The sequence below is a fragment of the Drosophila suzukii genome, chromosome 3 (genome assembly GCF_043229965.1).
Source record: "Drosophila suzukii chromosome 3, CBGP_Dsuzu_IsoJpt1.0, whole genome shotgun sequence".
In the NCBI taxonomy this organism is placed as follows: Eukaryota; Metazoa; Arthropoda; class Insecta; order Diptera; family Drosophilidae; genus Drosophila; species Drosophila suzukii.
Genome location: NC_092082.1, coordinates 78,324,372 through 78,345,448, shown reverse-complemented (window position 1 = coordinate 78,345,448; position 21,077 = coordinate 78,324,372). Strand labels below are relative to the sequence as shown.

Sequence of the window (21,077 nt, the reverse complement as noted above, 5' to 3'; positions counted from 1 at the left end):
CCGCTGCTCCGAAATGGTCCATTTTTTTATTAACTGCTGATGAAAGCCGAAACACAGCAGCCGACTAACGAACTAACTGGAAAGAAGAATCTTTTTCGCTTTTTGGGCCTTAAATTGATGCCTGTTTTTCGGCTTTTTGTGGGATCCGCCTAATTTCGTGGTTTTCTGCTCTGTTTTGGTAGTTGCGTCGGTTGTTTGTTATGAATCCTTCATGAAATTGGCAGGGCACGAGGGTCAGCTTTTCGTTTTATGACTGAAATGGACACTCTGCAAAATAAAGTCAAGATATTTCAAACATAATTATAATAATTGTAATCCAATCCAAAGTTTTTCTGTTATGTTTTTAAGTTAATGTACTTAAAAAATTTTTTTTTAAATCAAAACACACTTATAGAGTAACCAATCTTTTTCATACTCTCCCTTATTATCCGATAAACATTTCGTCGACTCACCATTTAGATGACTTTTCTTGGGGCCTGAAGGCCTTGATTTGGGGTCGAGTCATCCAAAGAGGACGCTGTGTGTGGCTTTTTCTTTTAAATTTGTTGTTTTAAAAAGTTTTTTCTTGTAGATGAAATTTTGATGAGGCATGTTATCAAAAGCAACATTTTGTAGACTTCGTCGCGGGCTAAATGATTTTGTTTTTTCCATTCTGCCCTGTGGTTGTGGCTATTTATTTTTTTTAAAGAAGGGATCTTGGGTCTAGAAAAGAATGTTCCATTTGGGATTGACGCACGCCGAGTGGGAATATTATCCGGACTTAATGAGATTACCTGACGGCTGTAAATTTTTGTGGACTTAATATTTGCTTTCGCACCTTTTGGCCGTCCTTCGTCTTTGGTTTTCGGAACTTTACAGTTTCTGCCACGACATTTCAATTAAGTTCGCCCCGCCCCAGCCCCGAATGCAGGGGGTATAAAATCCGTAGCTAAATTTGCTCACGTCGCAGCTCCTGAAGGATTTTATGCTCGCCTCTGATTCCCGAATAGGATTGGCCTGCTCCAACGGTCTCCGATGCATATCGCATCTAATCTTGCATCTAATAAGCATTTTCAATCAACTTTTATGCTGCGCTGTAAAACGTAATCGACCTTACCGTCACGCCCCTTCTCCGCCTTGATTTTTTTCCCAGGAGTTCATGCGAGTCCACATACATACGTCGCACAATAACTTAATCCGTAAATTTTATTTTAAAAATCCCTAAAACCGGTCCGGGGATTTACCCGGAGATGGCTGCTCGATAAATTGAAACCCAACGCCCAGAATCCGCCCCTTCTTCCATTTTCCATCTCCTGCACGTAAGGGGCTCTCATTCGGGCATACATGGAGTTCATGGAGTTGGTCGGGGTCACCACTCGAACCCACTTATCAGAGGAGAATTCCCTGCTCCACGTGGATTTCCGCCCGTTTCGGCCTATTAGATGGCCGTGCATTTTGGGCGAAATTCATTTGGGCCGTGAAAAATGGTAGAAATATAGGTATAGTGGGATGAGATTTGTAAAAAAATATATAGTATTTAAAAGTAAGATAAGAAATTAATTAAGTACAACCCTTCCCATACGTAAATATTTTAAATATCTATATTTAAAACCAATTTATTTTTTTGGACTTAGATATTAGACTTGCATTTTTATAAATTATCAATTAATTAGAAATCAATGTAGTTATTTTTATAAAATGATATAAATCTTGCGGAATATATTTAAAAAGGTTCCACTGTACATTCTGGCAAAGCAATTGAGTTTTTCCGATTTTCCAATTGCATTCCGGAAGAACCTGAGCAACAATTTAGGCTAAAATGCCGTGGGCTGACTCAACGAAAAATCTAAAGTGGGCGGAAGTGGCTGGGGGAAATGGGATTGAAGTAAAGGGTATTTTTAAAAATCGAAGACCATTTTGTTGTTTTTTGTATCCCTTTCACCAATTTGATGCGTTCCGTTTGATTATTTGCGTGCGTGATGGTCCCGAAAAGCAGAGGAAAACCAAATTTATTCCCAAGCCACCACAAGTGGCTGCTGCTCACCCTCACGTCCTCTCCATTTTCCATCCAGATCCAGATCCATTTTCCAGCCCCGTGTTTATCCTCTCGAAGGCAGCCACTTGAGTTGGCATCGCGATGCGCTTGGTTGCCCGTAATAACACGCTTTGATAATTTTCATGGCCGCCTACCGCCGTGCCCCAATACCAATCCCAATCCAAATTCGAGTCCCAGTCCCAGGAACTCCTACTTCTCCTTCCCCAACTGCGGATGGGCTTCGTTAAACTTTATTTGAATTTATACCCGCATTGGCTCCAGTTTCGAACCCCAAACCCTGCCCCTCAGTTTTTCGGTCTATCAAAATTCAGGACATGCCTGGCCGGTTCGCTTATCCTTTCGCTCGTTGGCGGACGTATCCATTTTGCTTGGTTAATGGACATGAAAATTAAACCGAAAATCCACCTCCATCTTCATCCATCGTCTTGTGTACCTTTGCTTCAAAGGCACTTAAAGAAAAACTATTTTAAAAAGTCATACGTCTTTTTTTATTTATATATAAACTTTTACCTTTCCAAATATAAATCTATATCATTAAAAAATATGATTTTACTTATAATTGAAAGCGTGAAGAACTTTAAAGTTCTTTTATGATTAAAAACCATTTTAAATTGACTTTCTGATATCATTTTTTTCCAATGTGCTTTGATTTTATGCCTCCAAGCTGCCATTTTGGTCCTAGATTTAATGCGAAAATTTAAAGAAGGGCGGGGCTGTTGGCATGGTATATGGGCTATAGAATACCGATACCGCGGCAATAAAATAAATATGCCATTGCCATCCTGGGTGCATAATATTCAGTTCGCCATTCGCAGCTGTGCAGAAATGCAAATTGCAGACCTACGAACAGAACAGAACAGAGCAGAAAGTTAGAAGCGAGCTCACAGTGACAATTACCATATAAACGGATATTTATCGACGCTGCCCGTTGAATGCGACAATTGGCGAGGCCTTCCTTTCCCCATCCTCGGCACATTTATGGCAGCGCTTTGCGATTTTATGGGTTTATAATGCACGTCGCTGATTATCGCGCATGATATGCGAATTAAATTTTTACAATTTGCCAAATGCAAATACACACTCAGCCGCCATTGGCCGTTCCTCCTTTAACCCTCCGCTGTGCGGCGTCCGCTTAACGGCCATCGCTATCCATTTTAATGGGCTAAGCCGGTCCGATCGAACGGAACGAGGACAAACGAATTTCAATAATGATTCAATTTTAATTCGAGCGCGGCTCTCGGCGCTGCGACAGCGGCCTCTTAATGGGAATCGAATGCAATCGGCTAAGCGCTCAATTAGCGGGACATTCGCTTCTATAAGCGGTCTGCGCCAATCGCTTCTCACATATCAAAGGGTTGCGATAATGGCGAAGTGGGGGCCTTTATTCCCTAGACTAAGGGGGTGGGGCACTGCGTGATGGGGTTCCGAAATGCGGGCAGCTGATGTAACGCCCAAGAGCCGGGGATTATTGACTTGGAATCAGAGTGCCAGCATTGCTTGGATCAAGTGGTGTAATATCTTAACGAGAACGCCCATTAGGAAAAAGAAGAACAAATCTAGTGGTTCTTGGATATACAAAAATTTGTCATCAAGAAGTCTGAACACCAAGTTGGTACTATGTGGATTCTTTACTATATTTAAAAAAATCTTTTTTTGCTTTACAGATACAGTCTTACTAAACTGAATTGTAGTTAAATACATAGTAAGTTTAGACAAAAGCTGAGTAAGGAAATTATAATATTTCTTAATTAACCATTTAATTTTTTAATTGTAAGTATAGGCATACCTAAAATAGACCCCCTTAAATCCAAAACCATTTTATTATTGAATTGAATCATTTTTGAGCAAGTTCCCTTTCTTAAAAAATGATTTGCTACACGGGTGTAGAAATGTTTTTCGACATTCTCTGGAATTAAAGCTTTACGCCAATCCCGATTAAATTTGATATAAGGCGGGACATAAATCCCTTCAACACATCAGCAAGTTTGTAGCCAATGACTAGCGTCATCTCGTCTTTCCATTTCCGTTGGCCACCGCAGTTGGCAAGTTTACAACGAACTTTGATGGTCGCTCCGCATCGAATGTAATATTTTCGGAAAACCAAACTCAATATTCAGGGCACAGCGAAAATTTCAATATTTTGCTTTTGTTGTTTTCAATTTACGAACATTGAACATCAGGAAAACGTGTCGCGTTCGCGTGGATTTCATTTATGGCAAACAGAACAGAATGGGGCAGAAAGTTATGATATGCCATCGTCTAGAAGGGGAGTGGGATATCATTTCGGGAGAATGGGGAGGGGGCTATATGCACGGAATGCACGGGCCCAGAGATTCAAGATATATGTATATATTCAGTCGCAGATACAGATACTGCCGGCCCACACATGTCTCGATGCGAATAAGGAATGGGAATATATGTACATAAATTTTAAATTTCGTTCTTCTCATTTTTCGCCTCCGCTGTAAGTCCAAATACATGTGTTCCCATTCCCACTCCCACTCTCCAGAAAGTCCCTGCATATCATGATCCCTGCAAATAAGCAAATGGTATACGTAAAAAACAAGCATACTGAACCAAAAAAAAGAAGCTAAAAACCCAAATGCGAATAAGCAAATCGAAAAGAATAAGCAGCGACTGCGACAGTGAGGAAATATTGTTATTGCTCATGCGACATGCATAAGCAAAGAGCTCCGTCCGAGCACGAGTACGAGTCCGAGTCCCAATGCCCAAGTTCCCAGTTCTTATTTCCCACTGCCAAGTGCCAAGTGGCAGACCAACCGGAGCGAGGCAGAAACCCGTATACGTGGTGTCTACAAAGCTGCAACTTGTGCGGCGGTACGCTTCAGTCCCAAAACACTGCTATGGGGAAATACAGTGGGACAAAACCGACAGATTTTAGCTATTGCTGTTTTAAAAACCTATAAATATATAAAAAACAAACATTAAGCTTTTTATTCTAACTTTATTGTATACCTAACTGAAACTAACATCAAAAACAAAATATTATTAACCATTTAGAGTTCAGAAAAGTTTTCACAAAAATTTGAAAACCGTTACACTTGACTTTTAATCTATTCCAAAAAGATAATTATTGAACCAAAATTCTAATTTTAAAGTAATAACATTATGCTTGAAATATTATTTTTTCACTCAGTTGAGATTCTAAATTTTTTTCGGTTTTTCCATCGTAGTTCACCCAAATCAAGGCGTACAGCTAAAAGACCGACTGTTTTGAGCAGCTTGCTAAATATGCAAACAATCCTCATCACTTTTAGAAAAATTTATTTTTTGACCAATTTTCCCATTTTTGTAGGTGTTACATCATTTTTTTTCGAAAAATGGCAAAAATTAAAAATTTTCAGGTTGAAATGCCAATCGATTGGAAATTAAACAACGAGCTCAACGAGATATGACATTCCTCATTCTGACTTATATTTTTGTTAGGGTAGCCAAAAAACTTAATTTTTATGGCGAAAAAAGGGTTAAATTTTTTGTCAAAAATACAAAACTTAGATTTTTGTCAAAAATACGACATTTTTTTCCGGTTTTTTCATCGTAGTTCAGCCAAATCAAGGTGTACAGCTAAAAGACCGACTGTTTTGAACAGCTCGCTAAATATGCTAACGATCCTCATATCATTTTGGAAAATTTATTTTTTGACCAATTTCCTCAATTTTTGTAGGGGTTATATCATTTTTTTTCGAAAAATGGCAAAAATTAAAAATTTTCAGGTTGAAATGCCAATCGATTGGAAATTAAGCAACGAGCTCAACGAGGTATGACATTCCTCATTCTGACTTATATTTTTGTTATGGCAGCCAAAAAACTTAATTTTTTGGCGAAAAAAGGTTAAAAATTTTTGTCAAAAATACAAAATTCGGATTTTTGTCAAAAATTCGAAATTTGTTTCGGTTTTTCCATTGTAGTTCAGCCAAATCACAGCGTACAGCTAAAAGACCGACTGTTTTGAGCAGCTTGCTAAATATGCTAACAATCCTCATCACTTTTAGGAAAATTTATTTTTTGACCAATACTTAAAAGGATACTCCTAGAATAAAAATGGTATAAGGTATATCGTAAAGAAATTGAATTCCAATTATTTAGAAAGGAACCATTTTTATAAATAAAAAAACATCAAAAAAGAGTATTTAGAGCTTAACTTATAACTATAATTTATTTAGCCCACCGTGCGGCTTTGATACGACCCATGGGCACCTGAGGCGGGAAAAACAGAATGGGTGGAGGTGGCAACGAGCACTCGGAGAGTTCGTCACATGCAAACAACGACAACGGCAGAGGACCCAGGGATCAGGGGATCAGAGACGCGCAACTGGGAACCGTGTGCCATGAGCGGGATGGAATTGGAGGTGGAGATGGAAATGGACGCCCAGTGACAGCCTTGGTTTGCGTCAGCCCGTGTCATCCTCATCGCCAGCGCGCCCTCGTTGACAAATGTTGGAAAAACAAATTTTTATACTTGTTTTCTCGGTGTTTTCCCTCTGTTTTTGCTGTTGTTTTTATTTTGCTGTTTTATTTTTCACAGCGCTGCAAAATATGCCACCGTGTTTGCACGATGTAGAGGTGGGGATAGTCTGCCAATGGGTACCCCCGCCATTTGCCCAGAGATATTCCGAGATATTAGTCATAAAACGAGCACACAAATATATATATATATATATAAATTCATTTGGGCATGCAGCATCCAACCATCCATTCATCCAACCACCTCTCCACGTGTCGCACCACTCCCGGAGTTATGAAGATGGCGGCCAGGTCGTGTCGGGTTTTTATACGAGCGACACTCTCCGCGTCCTCCATCAAATGGGAAACCTAATTTTCTAGGGTAATCCGCCCCAGCAGCCGTACCTACATGCAAACATAAATTATGCAGATCCTGCAAACGTGCTTAGATGACATTTTACCGGGGCCGAGATGGTGCGTCCATAAAGGTAACACGGGCACACATACCCTCAGGTTTTTCTGGGGGAGATCGGAACCTGAGGGGAGAATCATTTACGTAATGCTGGCCAGAATACAACCAGCATCAACCGACACCAACTGCATAAAAAGTTTTCCGCGCAAATAGGAAAACGGTCGAAAGGACACGGGGCACGGTATACGGTTGCCCGAGTCCTTATTCCTTGGCTCGTTTATATGCTGCCCGGCTGCCCACTGGCATGTCCAGCCATTTGGCTTATCCTTGATGAAACTAATCCCAACTTTGCCATTTTTATATGCATGTATTTCTGCGAGTGGCCCACAAAAAAAGTTTTTTTGCCCAATCTTTTTACGACTTCATTTGACAGCATCCAACAACCGCCAGTGGAAAAGAAACGAGAGCAGCATGAAAAGTAATAAGTCACCGAGTCACGACAAATGCCACGCCCACCCACCACCGCCCATGCTTAATGCACAAACACACACACACACATATCCCCGTTTTGTCAACGACATCTAAGTCTCTTTCAACCCACAGTTTTTCCCTCTATCTGGTTTTATTTTTCCCATCGATTTGCCAGTGGGCTAAGCACTGTGTAACAAGTTGGGGAATGCATAAAGTAATGCAAGTGCATTCCTTGTTTGAAATATGTTGTGCCCAAAATTCTAGCTGAAAGAAAGCGAAGAAAACATTTTAAGCTCAGAAACCAAAATACTTTATCATTCTTATTTCTTGTTTCTAGGTTTATGAATATACGACATACGTTGGTCGAGAAAATGCTGTTCCTCACAGAGCTTTGAAGCAATTGTAAAGCATACTTTTAAGCAACAATTTCAGAGATATAAAATCTACACATTTCTGTCATTCTTTCGTATTTTAATCGAATACGGTATATTTAATGATGTTAAATATAGAAGGCGTATCATTAAAAAGTCGAAAAATGTCCATCCTGAAATGGTTTCTAAATTACCTTCCCTTGATGGATTTGTTTCCGATGCCTTGTTGTCCAGTGTGGCTTGGACTCATCGCTGGGTTCGGCAGCTCCTTTCGCTGCAGCTGTAAATGATTTCATTGGAGCCCCACCTTAAACCAGCTAAACTTTTTTATATGTGCTTAGCCAACTGGCGCCTCTGGTCGGTTTCCTGCAACTCATCCTCATCCTCGATTCCAAGCCGATGTGGTGTTGCAGCCACTCCCGAGTTGGCTCCTTGCTGCTGCCGCTGCTGCTGCTGCAATTTCGCGCTGGTTGCATTTCCAGTTTTGTTGCCTCGACGCTTAAAACGCGAACAAGGACTGTGCGCAGGAAAACGGGGCTAAAAGGGAGAAATCGGGGCGGAAGGAGGTCCTCGTAAAAGCCACAGATCGCTGACAGCGCTGTTGGAGCCAAGCGAATTTCGCTGCGCGTTATTGGGCAAAGCAATTCCGGCTGCCAAGGAAGCGTGGCGAAATGTTGCCAACGAAAGCGAGCCCTTTGCAATGTTGCACTGCAAAAAAAGAGCAGACCATTAAAATCACAAACCTCTTGAGGTCCAAAACAAAGTTGGGCGATTAGAAACCCCAACCGTACCCCCACAAAGAAAACACTTGTCAAGATGTCTCGTTCTCGCTCCATTGCGATTGCTGATTAAATTCCAAGGAAATTTGCTGGAAACTCTCATCCCCGGAGTTCCCCCAGTGGACCGTGCAATTAAGAGGCCTTTAATTGAGGCCCGGAGCAACTTCAACTGTCCCGATTCGCCACTGTGTATTTACATATGCGCTCTGCTCGCATCGTAAACTTTCTTATGGGAGTTTCTAGTTTTTGGCTCAGCATCAAGAATCCTGGGAGATGCGAAAAGTTCAAAACTATTTGAATCTCTGTGCCATAAAAACGGGGGCACCACCGAATGATTGCCCAGCTCTGTCTCCAGTCCCCAGCAATTAATTTCCCTCCGTCATCTCGAAGACATCTCCTTTGGAATCCAAAGACTCCTGGCCATGACAGCTGGCCCTCCTCGTTCCGATTGAATGTGTTTTGGCATTCAGCCTATTCCGCTTTCTAATTGAACTGTCACCTCCTGCTTCCACCCATTTTTCCTTCGTTTTTTTTTAGCCCTGCCATAAAAGTCCAGACCCACGCCCCTGGCGCAAACAAAGTTTCCTTTCATTTCTCGGGCAGTAAATAAATTGAAACGAATTCAATTGGCAGCGCAATGTTTACAGGCATCGAAGGCAAACAAATAAACATGCTGGAACTGAAATCGACATGATGTTGACAAACGAAAGATAAACAAATTCAAAAGTCAGTCCCCACGCCACGCAACTTCTTCAGTTATGAATGTCAGTCATTGGCGCCCCAGACTTATATATATGTTGGACGGACAGAACGGACAATACGGACAGTACGTTGTCCATCAACATCGACTCCCTTTTGGGGCAATAAGCTGTTTGTTTTAACGGCGCTCCACGTTGTTTTTCGGGCCGGCCTCTCCACCGGCGGACATAAACAAAAATAATGGCAGTGGATTCCCCACAACGGACAAGCAGAACGGACAGAAAGAAAAACACCATAACGTCATAGCCGACAACTACGACTTCATAAATTCGCCTGGCGTATTTATTTATAATAATTTATTTCAATAACAACGCCAGCCATTCATCTCCCTCCTTTTTTCCATTCCCATTGCCATCCATCTTTTTCCGGACTCGTTTTCCCCAGTGACTTCATCTTGTGTCTGGGTTATTTGTATGGGCCCGCCTTGTGTTGGAGTCGTTAAGGGGCGGAGGACCGAATGCATAAGTATTCGAATATCAATTTATGCATCTCGAGAATCGGGGAGCAGGCATATTTTTACAGTTTTTACAGGCGGAATGCTCTTAGGGGGGAAAGTGCTTTTCGAGGGCAAACGAAAACCAACTTGGGGAATTGATTTTAAAATGCTTTAGAAGTGTGAATAGAAAAAGCGGTTTTAAAAACAGTCGTTTCCACCTGCTATCCCTTTGTTCGATCTTTGACGCTTATGTTCATGTTTATTTAATGGCAACCCCAAATGTCATCTTCAATTATCAGCCTGATTATGAACATTAGTTTAGTATTTATTGCGTTCAGTTTGGCTGAGAGAAAAGTTTCTTTAAATTTACATTTTTGTGCATTCAGAATAAATATGCGGGGAGAAATCACAAAGGTTTTGTATATCAAAGAAATCAAGGTTGCTTGTTTATGACTAACAAAAGTTTAAAGAGATTTTAAAAGGATTTAATATTAGTTTCGAGACATCGTAGACAAGATGACTAAGTTCCATTTGAGTGCCGAATGCACTAAATTCTTTTTAGAAAAAAACCTTTATATTCTTTTCCATATAGAAGCTTTACGGCTCCAACTACAGGTAATTCCAGGGCTTCTTACGTTTTTGTAACATGAAATGGAAATTCGAGCTGTGAAAGGAGGGCGCTGAGTCTGCTCCCCACCCTTTTTTGGCCCGGCTCGACCTTCCATCGTGTTTTTGTGCAAGTAATTTACAGAATAGAATTCTTGATTAAATTGGAGTACATTTCGTGTTTCGCCCCCTTCGGCTTACCGGCGACCATCTTTTCATTTACCTGGATGGTTCGGGGGTGGGGCTATGGCTGAATGGCAGGGAGTGAGCTGTTAAGGTGGGTGGACCCCACACCGCCCCCTGAGCACTGCGCATATAAAATGGAGCCGACGTCAGAGCCGTTTGAAGAATATTTGCTGCATATTCAAGGCACCGAATGCCCTTTGCCGCCCCCTCATCTGCCCTTTTGGCAAATCCACGCCAGCCCCAGCCCCTCCCCCTGCTTTTCCGCCCTTTTTTCCAACCTTTTTTCCCTACCTGAGTTTGCTGAAACATGCGAAACTTATTTTGCAAGTTTTATGTCGACGTCGTCGAGCAGCAGCTTTTATTTTTTCTCCTTTCTTTTCTTGTTTTCTCCTTTTACATTTTTTGCCCTTTTCCAGTTTTTCACATTTGGCTCGCTGGCTTAAATTACAAATACACTGGAGAAAATAGAGCTTACAGACATCCCTGTATTCCTTTGTATAATAAGCCCATTAAAGATTTTAATATGAATTGTCGATTTTATAAAACGGCGGTGCCTAAACTCTAACAGATCAACTATGTATGTTATGCTTACTTTAGGCATCTGTGCAAGAAGAATGATTATTCTCAACACAGAAGTAAAATAAATTAACTTTTTATTGGTAAGCTCTTTAAGTTATGTTCTAAAATATTTTTGCAAGGGAATTTTACCATATTAATTTACCTTCGTTGAGTGTAGTGCATGCATAAAATTGTTGGCGAAAAAACTTAGAAACCCAGCGCGATTCAGGCGAGCAAGCAGGATTCAAGGGCCTCCATGCCACACCCACCGGCAGGCACATCCTCATCCACAACCATCCACGCCCCCGGCTCGAATTGCATGGCAAGATGCCATCGCCATTTGGCTGGCTGAATCGCTGGCAGACGATGGCAACGGCCATGCCGATGAAGATGGAGATGGCGATGGCGTTGGCGATGGGAACCCAAGCATAAAATAGAATTTCTAACCAGCGAGCAGCGACTTAAAGCATTCCCATTTCATGGATTAAATGAGTTCGAGTCGGGAGCGAGGGAGGGAGAACGGGTTTATCTCGGGTCCCAGCATCGCATAACTCAAGGCCCGTTATGAGGCCCGGCGAAAGAATTCAAAAACATATACCATACCATACGATAAAGGAGAAGAGTCCGACACACCGAGAATAAATATAAGAAAATATACGAGTATCAAGTATCGGGCAAAAAAAAGTTCAAGATAAAATACTTCTTCAAAAAATATAATAGTGATTAGAGCAGGAGTTCGGTGTCCCCTAATAACATAACATTTCCATAGTTAAAAAATGTATTTCTTCATTGATCAATACCATAATCTGGCTATTCTTAATTCTACACTGGGAGTCAACTAACAAATTTTAAAATACCATTACATTTATAAAGTCCTTGAGGTATTTCCAAAACGAATAACGGCTGTAGAGATTTTTTCTCAGTGAACAACAAGATAAAAAGTGGCCTTAAAAGGTCTTAAGAACGGGCATCGATAATGTGTAGGAGCACAGAAGTCCGGATAGTTTCGGGCTGTTATAATATCCCGAACGAGTTGCGCGCACCAAATACGCAGCGGGATAAACGACCTCGAGGGCCAACCGCTGCAACTGCGGCACAAAGGCGTTTGTTATGGTCATTAATGCTTTTATTGGCCCGAGAAATCCTGTCGCTCCAGTTAAGGCCGTGAAATATGAAATTTGAATCCTGAATCCCGGATTCCGAATCCAGAATACCAAAAACCGAAAACCGAAGGTCAGTCGGCAGCAATAAATTTGATCGAACTGCTCTCGTTTTCATCTGAAATCTGTTTCAGGGTCGTGTTGGCTTGACCTCTTTTTTTACGGCCTATCGCTGTTATGTGAGGACATTATGAAATCCCTGGGAATCCGCCGTAGATCGAAAGAGTTCGAGGCCCAGCTGGAAATCAGGTTGCCAAGAGCCCGCAGAGCTCTCGCTCCACATAAAGTGATGCGATTAATGCAGAACATGCCCGAACTCTGAACTCATCATCATAAAATCGGGGCAACGACAACTACACACGCCTCGGTGGGCGGTGGGCGGTGGGGGGAGGGCGATGGAAGGTGGGCGGGGCTAGTCCCGAGCCAAATTAGTGCGATTCCAGATGAGACCCGGCATAACCCCATACCATCCACATCCACACCATCTATTCACTGGGCTCCGATAATAGCAATGAAGTAGAAAATCCCGAAAAGCTCTGAAGCGCATAATGATGAGGAGATGGGAATGGGGAATGGAGAAGCGTGGATGGGGGTTCCGATAGATGGGGCCGCATATCAATGCGAGGGAGGATGGGCCCGGAATAATGCCCGGCATCTGAAATGCCAACGAAACGGAAAACTAATTCCGCCGTTTGTGACTTAAATGGCAAGGCCGAAAACAAAAGCGAGTTGGGGTGGGGAGTGTTGAACACTCGACACAGTGGGTTGGTTGTGGGGGAAACTTAATTAGCTTAAAAACATTTCGAAGCTGCTCCTAAGAGACCTGATTTTGAGCAGAGACGATGCTTCTGCACTTAAGGCCATTAGCTAGTTTCCTTATAAATTAATTTAAATACTTGTGCAGCGGCTATTAATAAAACAGAAGTGCTTCGATTTAAAAGCTAATACTCACAGTATTTCTTTATTCATTATTCATACATTAAAGTTTGGTTTGCTGGTAAAATGTGTGCATTTGTGCTGGATTTTTTATAAAAAAAATTTTAATCAACCAAGCAGAAGCACTAGCATCCACTTAAATATTTATGGGCTTAATAATTTATTCTATTTATCTCCTTAATAAATAGTAAAGTGGGCATAACACTTAGTTTAAATGCGAAATTACAATTAAATGAACTGGTTTATTTGAAATATAATTTATTTTTATTTTCTGGTATCATATGTTTTTCTTAATATTCTGATTTCCTGGGTGATGTGTTTCCCACCACTGTACCCTACTTTTCCGTTGATATTTTACCAAACAAAGACACGTTTCTCGGGCTAGGCTGAGACTTTGTTGCCGGGATAAACGATTTCCAATAAAAATACGGCTTTGCTAGTGTCCCGGAAATTCGGTTTTTGGGCAGGCCCAGGAATCCCGGCAATCTCGATCCCAATTCCAGCTCCAGGTCCAACTTTGATGCTATCGCGTTCGATTGCTGATGGGTGGACTAGGGGATATACTTATGCCCGTGAGGAGGTCGAGGTGGCGCACGATGGGGCATTAAATTGTATTAAAATGCGCAACGCACACACACACCCACTCCCTCCCCATGGGGGCCGTCCCACGCCCCCAAAAGTGTTCCCTGAACGCCCCGACTAAAAGACGGCATTTATTTTTAGTCGCCGCCGGTGAGCGTGGCCAAAAGTCTAGGAAACTTGGGCCAAAGACGTGGGGCATTGATGTTGGATTCCTGAACAAATGGTATTTTATTTATTTTTATTGGCAAATGTCAACGAGGCATCGCTGCCTTTGTTCGTCCGCGATGGAAATCAAATTGGACACTTTTAATTCTGGCAAGGGTCCTCATTTCGGTTTATTGCCTGCTCAAAGAAATAGTTTCGCTAATGTATTTTGCTCTCCTCATTAAAACTAAACGCTGATTCATTTCAAATTGCATTTTGTACAAGTTTAAAATTTAAATTGTAGAATGCGCTGGGGGCGCTACTGATTACTGATCTTTGATGGGTCTTTGATCATCTAATAGCCAGAGAGAAAATGATTTTGAAATAATCTTTTAAAAGGAAGCTAATATCTTGAATAAGCTTCCATTTTATTTAAATACCTATTGTATTTTAAAGATATTTTCATAGCATTACAAAAAATTTTGGGTTCATAGATTTCATTTGTATTAGATTGTATCATGGATTTTATTTTAATCAGTTGTTTTTCTATATTTTCAATTGAAAAGAAATAACTAGATCAATTTGAAATACTAATTTACTTCCATGCTCTTCGCATAGAATTTTCTAAATAAGTCTTGTTAACGGGTTAAAATATCGAAAACTATTTATGTTCGGTCTGAACTGTTAAAAGTAAGGATGTGGAACCGAAATTATTTGTCGAAGTTTTTATTAGCGGTATAGCCTGTAATAAAATGTTTCTTTATGATTTATGTTTAGGAAATAAAGATTTCTTAAAAGTTGTTCAACAAATACTTTCAAAATTATGTAAAGGAATTAATTACTTTTTTAGCCTGTTTCTTTTTTTATTTTAATTAAATAAATGCATTGGTAATATTTCTTTCAGGTTCCAAAATCCCCAAACAAAATGCCGTCGGCTGAATCGAAAATGTCGGCCATACGAATTCGCTGCGAAGAAGAAGTGGATTTAGTGGAGAGCCATGATGGCCAAGCCAACGAAAAAAAAGAAGAGGATTAAAGAGCGGAATGCCGTTGGAATGCGGGAGAATTGGGCTGCGACGGTGACGCCGACAGCGCTGCCTCCGCATTTCAATGGTTGCCTAGCGACAGCGGCAGCGGCAGCCATCATGGATGTGAAAGAGAGCGTGCTCGCCGCCCGCTCTCCCTCTCTCGCTCGTGCCAACGGCCATTCGGCATTCATATTCCAGGGCGGCCATGCTGCTCTGCTCGCCACTCACCTGCGACGTCGGCAGTTGTGAAGTTCTTGCGACGTGAGCGACCGAATTTCGAGGCACCCGAAAAACCAGAGGCTCGGAAGGCAGGATTGCGAGCGAGAGGGGGCAGGAGAATTTCGCGCCTGCGTCGTAACCCAAAAATAAAGGAAAATGCTGAAACAAAGGCCGAGAATCGAAGGAAGTTGCCCAGGGTAAGTAACGGTTCTTAGGGGTGGCTTAGAGCGAGAGGGTTGTATATTATATTGAGCAAGGATGCGCAGAAATGCCGAGGCTTAGACAATACACGAACCATAAGGTGAAGGTCGCCACTAAATTTAGAAACTAGTTGGAAAGTAATATTCAAAAACCAGTTGGAGTTTTTTATTTATAAATTTATATTTATTTTCAAATTAAAAAAAAAATTAAAAAAATATATTTAGTAAGTTATGTAATATTCAGTTTTAATTTTGTTCTTCATAATTTTCTAAAACCTCAGCTGAATTCCAAAACATTCAAAACTCAGCCGCTCTCTTGCTTACCAATACACTCACACACCCGCTCTCTTCCAACTGGATTTTTTCTTGGTATGGGTGCGACTCTCTTACTTGAGATCTCTTAAATTGCATATGTATTGGTGAGCTGGCGCTCTTAGTCAGTGCTCTTAGCTTCTCTTCTTTTACTGCTGCACCTGTTCAATTGGCGCTCTTTGGCGCTCACATCTCCGCTCTTCTTGTTTTTCTTTTTGGCGCGTTGCTTTTTGGACTCCAATGTTTTTGTTTGCCCTTCTCTTCCCTTTCTCCGCACTCTCTCTCTTCGCCCACAGTGACAGCTGCCATTTGCTTATTGGACGCTGCACTTCCCGCGCTCTTCCGTTTCCCGCACCACACAGCTTGAAATCTTGTTAGAATTTAATAGAATCTCAAAAGTCCTGCGCAAGTTTCGCTGCTTCTGCTTTGGGGAAATGCAATTTCCTTTTTTTACGATTTCCGCTGCTTTGCAAGCTTTTCCCACTCGTCCTGTTTATTTTTCTCGCCTTTTTTTGGGCTTGCATTCATTTTTTGAGGGGGGTTGCACGGGAGGCGGAATATAATAAGTTTTTCGCTCGCTTGGCAACAAAGTTGAATGCATTGTGGGTGGCAAATACCAAACAAAGGCAGAGCTCTGCATTTTGCTGATAAGAATAATTGAGGCAATCGCACAACAACAATGTTGGACAAAGTCTTCTCGTTTCACAAAGTCTTCTCCTACCCAATTGGAGGTTCGTGTCTTGGCTGTAATTGGAATTCCTCCGAGATCAATATAATCAAAGATCATTTATTATAATTGAAATTATTGTAAAAAATTACAGGGACAAGGGCGAGTGTAAGAAGCATTCAATCGAGGGCAGCATTTCGTGATAAGGTGCGGTTAATTATCATTTCCATTCCCGATTGCCGCTCCATTCGTCACAGTTTCGCGCCTTCACCCACATAAACAAATCAATCGGATCGGAAAATACACCCATAGCCACACTCGCATGTGGAACCGTTTAAATATATCGCATTGTTTGTTATTGAAACAATGCGCCTACACATTCAAGTCAAACACAAACATTTATTTTTCGCCTTTTTGTTTTTATTTTGTTTACTTCGCACATTTGAATAGAGCGAACAGCGAGTGGAGAGGTCAAATTATGCGTGACCTTCACGGAATGGAGATATTATTTTTTTGTTAATTTCATTTTGGAAATCAATTGGGATACAGAAAACAGACATTTTTGATACATATCCATTGGCAACAAAAAATGATTAAGTAATAAATTGTCACATTAATATAAGAATTAGATTAAAATCAATTATTATCATTTATTATATATTAAAATCACTCCTAAATTATCAAAACTGCTTAATTATTAATACAAATGTTTTAAGATTTATTTATCATAACTTTTAAGAGGCTGTTTAATTTTTATTGGTGTTATTACCCCGGGATAATCAGTGATTACGATAACTGGTTTCGTTATAACCCCGAGTAACATATGGGGATTCGTTATCCAAAAATCCTGATATAACAGCAATAAAGCATAAATGCAGAAGGCGAGAGAAATTAAGTAGGTGCAAATGGCGATGAATAAACAGGGGACAGTAAAAACTTAAGACCGAAATCAATCTGTAAATTGGCGCAAATAACTCGGGCGGGGACATAAATCAGGGGCATTACGGGAACGGACGCCGGAGATGAAGCCACTTGACGGGATTCCCGGATTGACGGCGAATTCTTGGGAGGACGATACAGAGGACGAGCAGCGGACGTCATAATCGTTTCAGTGACAAAGCATAAAATTTGAGTTTTACGATTTAACTGGGCCATAAAGCAACCAATTAGTGTCAGTGGCAAAGACACAGCTCGCCCGCAGGGGCGTTGTATCGGCTGGGGGCGTGGCAGCAGTGCGTGTGGATTGAATACTTGCCTACGGTTATGAGTGTGAAATGCGTTTAATTGCTTTATGATAATTCTGACAGCTCATTAAAAAAGTCCACAAAAGCCCCAAGAAGCTTTACCGTTCTTCAACGGCTTCTGTATTTCGTTATTTACGAACTGGGAGGTATATATTGTGTTTTCCGTTCAAGTGACTTTTTAAGGAGCTGCCTAAAATACGACTTCCCACTGCCTGATAAGCTGGAATCTGAATCTTAACCGGGCCCACGGTAGGGAGTCATAAAAGTGACGACAATTTCGTTTTTTTTTTTATGACAAAGCGTCGCCTGCGGTCTCCCCTCCTCCGCTTTTCCACTTTTCCTCTGCCCAGGTGTATCGTCCTATGATTCGCATATGTGTGTGTGTTGGCTGGTTGTGCAGGTGAATAATTTTCATTGCCGTAAATCACTGTGTCAATTGTGGTTGTAATGGCCGTCCAATGGATGTACACGAAAATGGAGACATCGACGAGGATTTATGGCCAGAATGGGGGGAGAGAGAAAGGGATTCAGAATTATAAGCATGTGGATTTAATAAAGTACTTAAGGAATGGCATGCTAAAAATGGTTAATCAATTCCCTTCATATTTGTTATTGTACTTGTATTTAGAAAATAGTTATAAAAGGAGTTAGAACTAAATATGCCTTAAATAATAATACATTATTAATAAATATAAGAATACTTCATTGATATAAATATTTTTATACTGATGCCTAATACCACCAATGGATTAACTAAGAAATATTTGGGTTCTTGTTGCTTCTTAAAAATAATTTTCATAAATAGTAATTTTGGTATTCATATTGTGGGAATTTTTTTAAAGTATTAAAAGTGAGTTCATTACATAGAATATTTTTTAATAAATTACACATAACGGTTTGTGGCTGTTCCGTTCGCAAGCAATTAACTTCGAATTCCCACAGACCAGAATAAATTTCTTATCGCAATTAAGAGCTCTCTATGGCCAATGCATTTGCGCCTAGCGGCAATCGATGGGGCCAAGTCAATTTCCATGGCCAAGACAAATTGCCTGGCAATTATGATTTATGGCCCCTGATTGATCGAGGCCGAATCAAATACAGCCTGGCCAATTGATTGGCCGCTGGCCGGGCCAAAAGCCAGCAGCCCAGTTTCATCGAGCTGAGGTAGTGTTTATTTGAAAGTCAATCTCCAGTCGAAGTGCGCGGTGTCGGCTTTTAGCTCCCCGAAGTCTTGAAGTCTCGAGAGCCCGCTCCTTGAACAAATAAAATGGCCAGCAGGCAGGAAATTTGAAAGCAAACAACAGGCCACAGCATGGCGAACGCCCCAAGGTGAGTGAGTAAACAAAAATGAAGAATGTTCGCTGATTGACATTATCCGGTGCACATGCGATGCCGGGAATGGTAATTGGTAGATTGGTAATCGGGAATGGGAATGCATTTCCATTCCAGACCCATACCCATATCCATAGCATACCCACAGCTCTGGGCCCAGTCCCATTTAGCATTTCCGCTGCGGCCATATTTCAATCGAGCTGTCTTGAAGCTTCTGCGCCGGGAATATCTGATTAACATTGGTATGGTTTGGTATATCCCGCGGCGAGAGATACTGGGTTTATTAAGCCATAAATTAAGCAAGAATGCTTCTGTAGTTCCTTGATGGATTGCCACTGCAATCATGCTGTCATTTTTGAGCTCTGGCTAAAATAAACTAAACTATTCGTGCTGCCCCAGCAATTTTTCATTCCGACTAAAATGACAGGAGCGGAGGAAAAATTATTTAATTTAGGTAAAAGCTTTGGCAGCTGCTCTCGTTTCCCCATTTTCCACTGTGTTTTCTATTTTTTCGGTGCATTCCTTGCTCCATTCTTTTTTTGACAAAATGAAATATTTAAACGTTGGGGAAAAAACGGAAAATCGAGGCTAGGAAACTTGAAATATATGTGTGTATCAGTGCCTGTGTCCGCGTGTGTATCTCGGAAATGTCTAAAAGCGTTTCAACTTTAGTTTTCGTTTCTGGTTCTGGCATTCTGCCTGCAGCTCTTTGTTGTTTGCCCCTCTATTTTATATTCTTTGATTTTGTTCAGTTTTTTCATTTCCATTGCCATTCCTTCGCATCAAAAGGGGGTACACTTTAAAAAAATAAGATTTTAGTTATCATCAGCTGTAGAAATATTAAATTGAACTTTGTGGCATACATATAAAAATGTAACAATAAAATTCCAGGCACTTTTCCATAAAAAGTTCTCTAGAAATATTTTTAACGGGTTTCTCTTCATTATAATCTACAAATGAAAACTTTCTAATTTTATTGGATTTTTAAAAACATTTTTCCCTGTGCAGATATCATCATCATTGGTCGACCATTGTGTTTTCTTTTTTGTTTTTCTTATTTTCCTTCTGCCAATTTTTGTTTCATTTATTGACAGCCCCCTTCTGTATCCCCCGGATACACCTTCTCACTCATTCTCAACTCGTATTCGTACTCGTCTCCTTCGCATTTTCGTTTCGCATCATAATTTTCCGTTCGACGCCAACAAAAGGGAAACGACATTGAAAATCACGTTCCTCGGAAGTGGAGAAAGGAACTGCGAATTCCTTGGGATGGGTTCCAGTCCCCATTCCTCGCTTTTGGCCAACTCAACCGGCTGGAACGCCCACATAGTTCGTGTTTCGTATTTAGTTGGTAGCCAACCTTCTCCGCAGATATATATAAATTGGTCTCCAAGGCCCCACTTTAACTGGGGACTTTTCAAATGTGCTGTAAGCAAAGCACGCGCCGATAAACGGGGGGAACCGAGGGGGCAAAGGCAAACTTCAGATTTCCGTTACGTGTTCTCGGCCATTTACCGAGCTACCAGGCTCACCGATTCCATTTATCGGCCATCAATTTAATGCACCAACTAATGCTGATCTACCCAACGTAAATCGGTTTAGTTTACGGTGGAGAACCTCTTCGTTCTATTTAACTAACTTTACAATCGGATTGTCGTTACTCCAGCAGTATAAAATAATTTAAACTTTAAAAAACTAATATCTGAATCTATCTTAAAAATTATTATTTTGTTGATTCAATACTTTTATATATTTGAAAGCAAACGCACTTCTACAACCTTATCAGCTTCTTTTAAAACAATAAAATAAAGGCAAATAAAGCTGTCAAATAATAAAAACAGATGAGATTACCAAATTAAATTATACGACTTCAATATTTTAACAAATTGAAACGTATCAAGATGAAAAATAACAACAATTGTAAGTAGAAACATGAAAAACAATAGGCGCCCCCAACAGAAAATGTTAACACTTGATTTGCCATTAAAATATCGGATAGTCATAAAATAATTATTTATTGCAACAGATTGTTTTACAATAGAGTCAACATTTTTTCTCTTTTTATTGTGTTCAACACTGCACAACAATATCATCTTTTCATTCAACAGAAAACAATGAGTATAAGCAATGACAAATAATAAATCACTAATCAATAATCTGAATACCCCGCTGAACG

General features: G+C 40.7%; 1 protein-coding gene across 4 annotated transcripts in view; it reads left to right on the top strand.

Annotated features, from left to right (window-relative positions):
• LOC108019994 (uncharacterized) overlaps window positions 1–21,077 on the top strand; it is a 103,482-nt gene that overhangs the window by 14,769 nt on the left and 67,636 nt on the right. For 3 of the 4 annotated variants that reach the window (XM_065866293.2, XM_065866291.2, XM_070996522.1), the window contains exon 2: window positions 14,804–15,343. Coding sequence is in view for 2 of the 4 variants with exons in the window: in XM_065866291.2 (XP_065722363.2) it covers window positions 15,303–15,343 (41 nt within the window). In the remaining 2 variants the exon portion in view is untranslated. Of the gene's footprint in view, window positions 1–14,803; window positions 15,344–18,834; window positions 18,899–21,077 lie in introns of those variants that run through there. The other variant, XM_065866292.2, reaches the window with a different exon arrangement.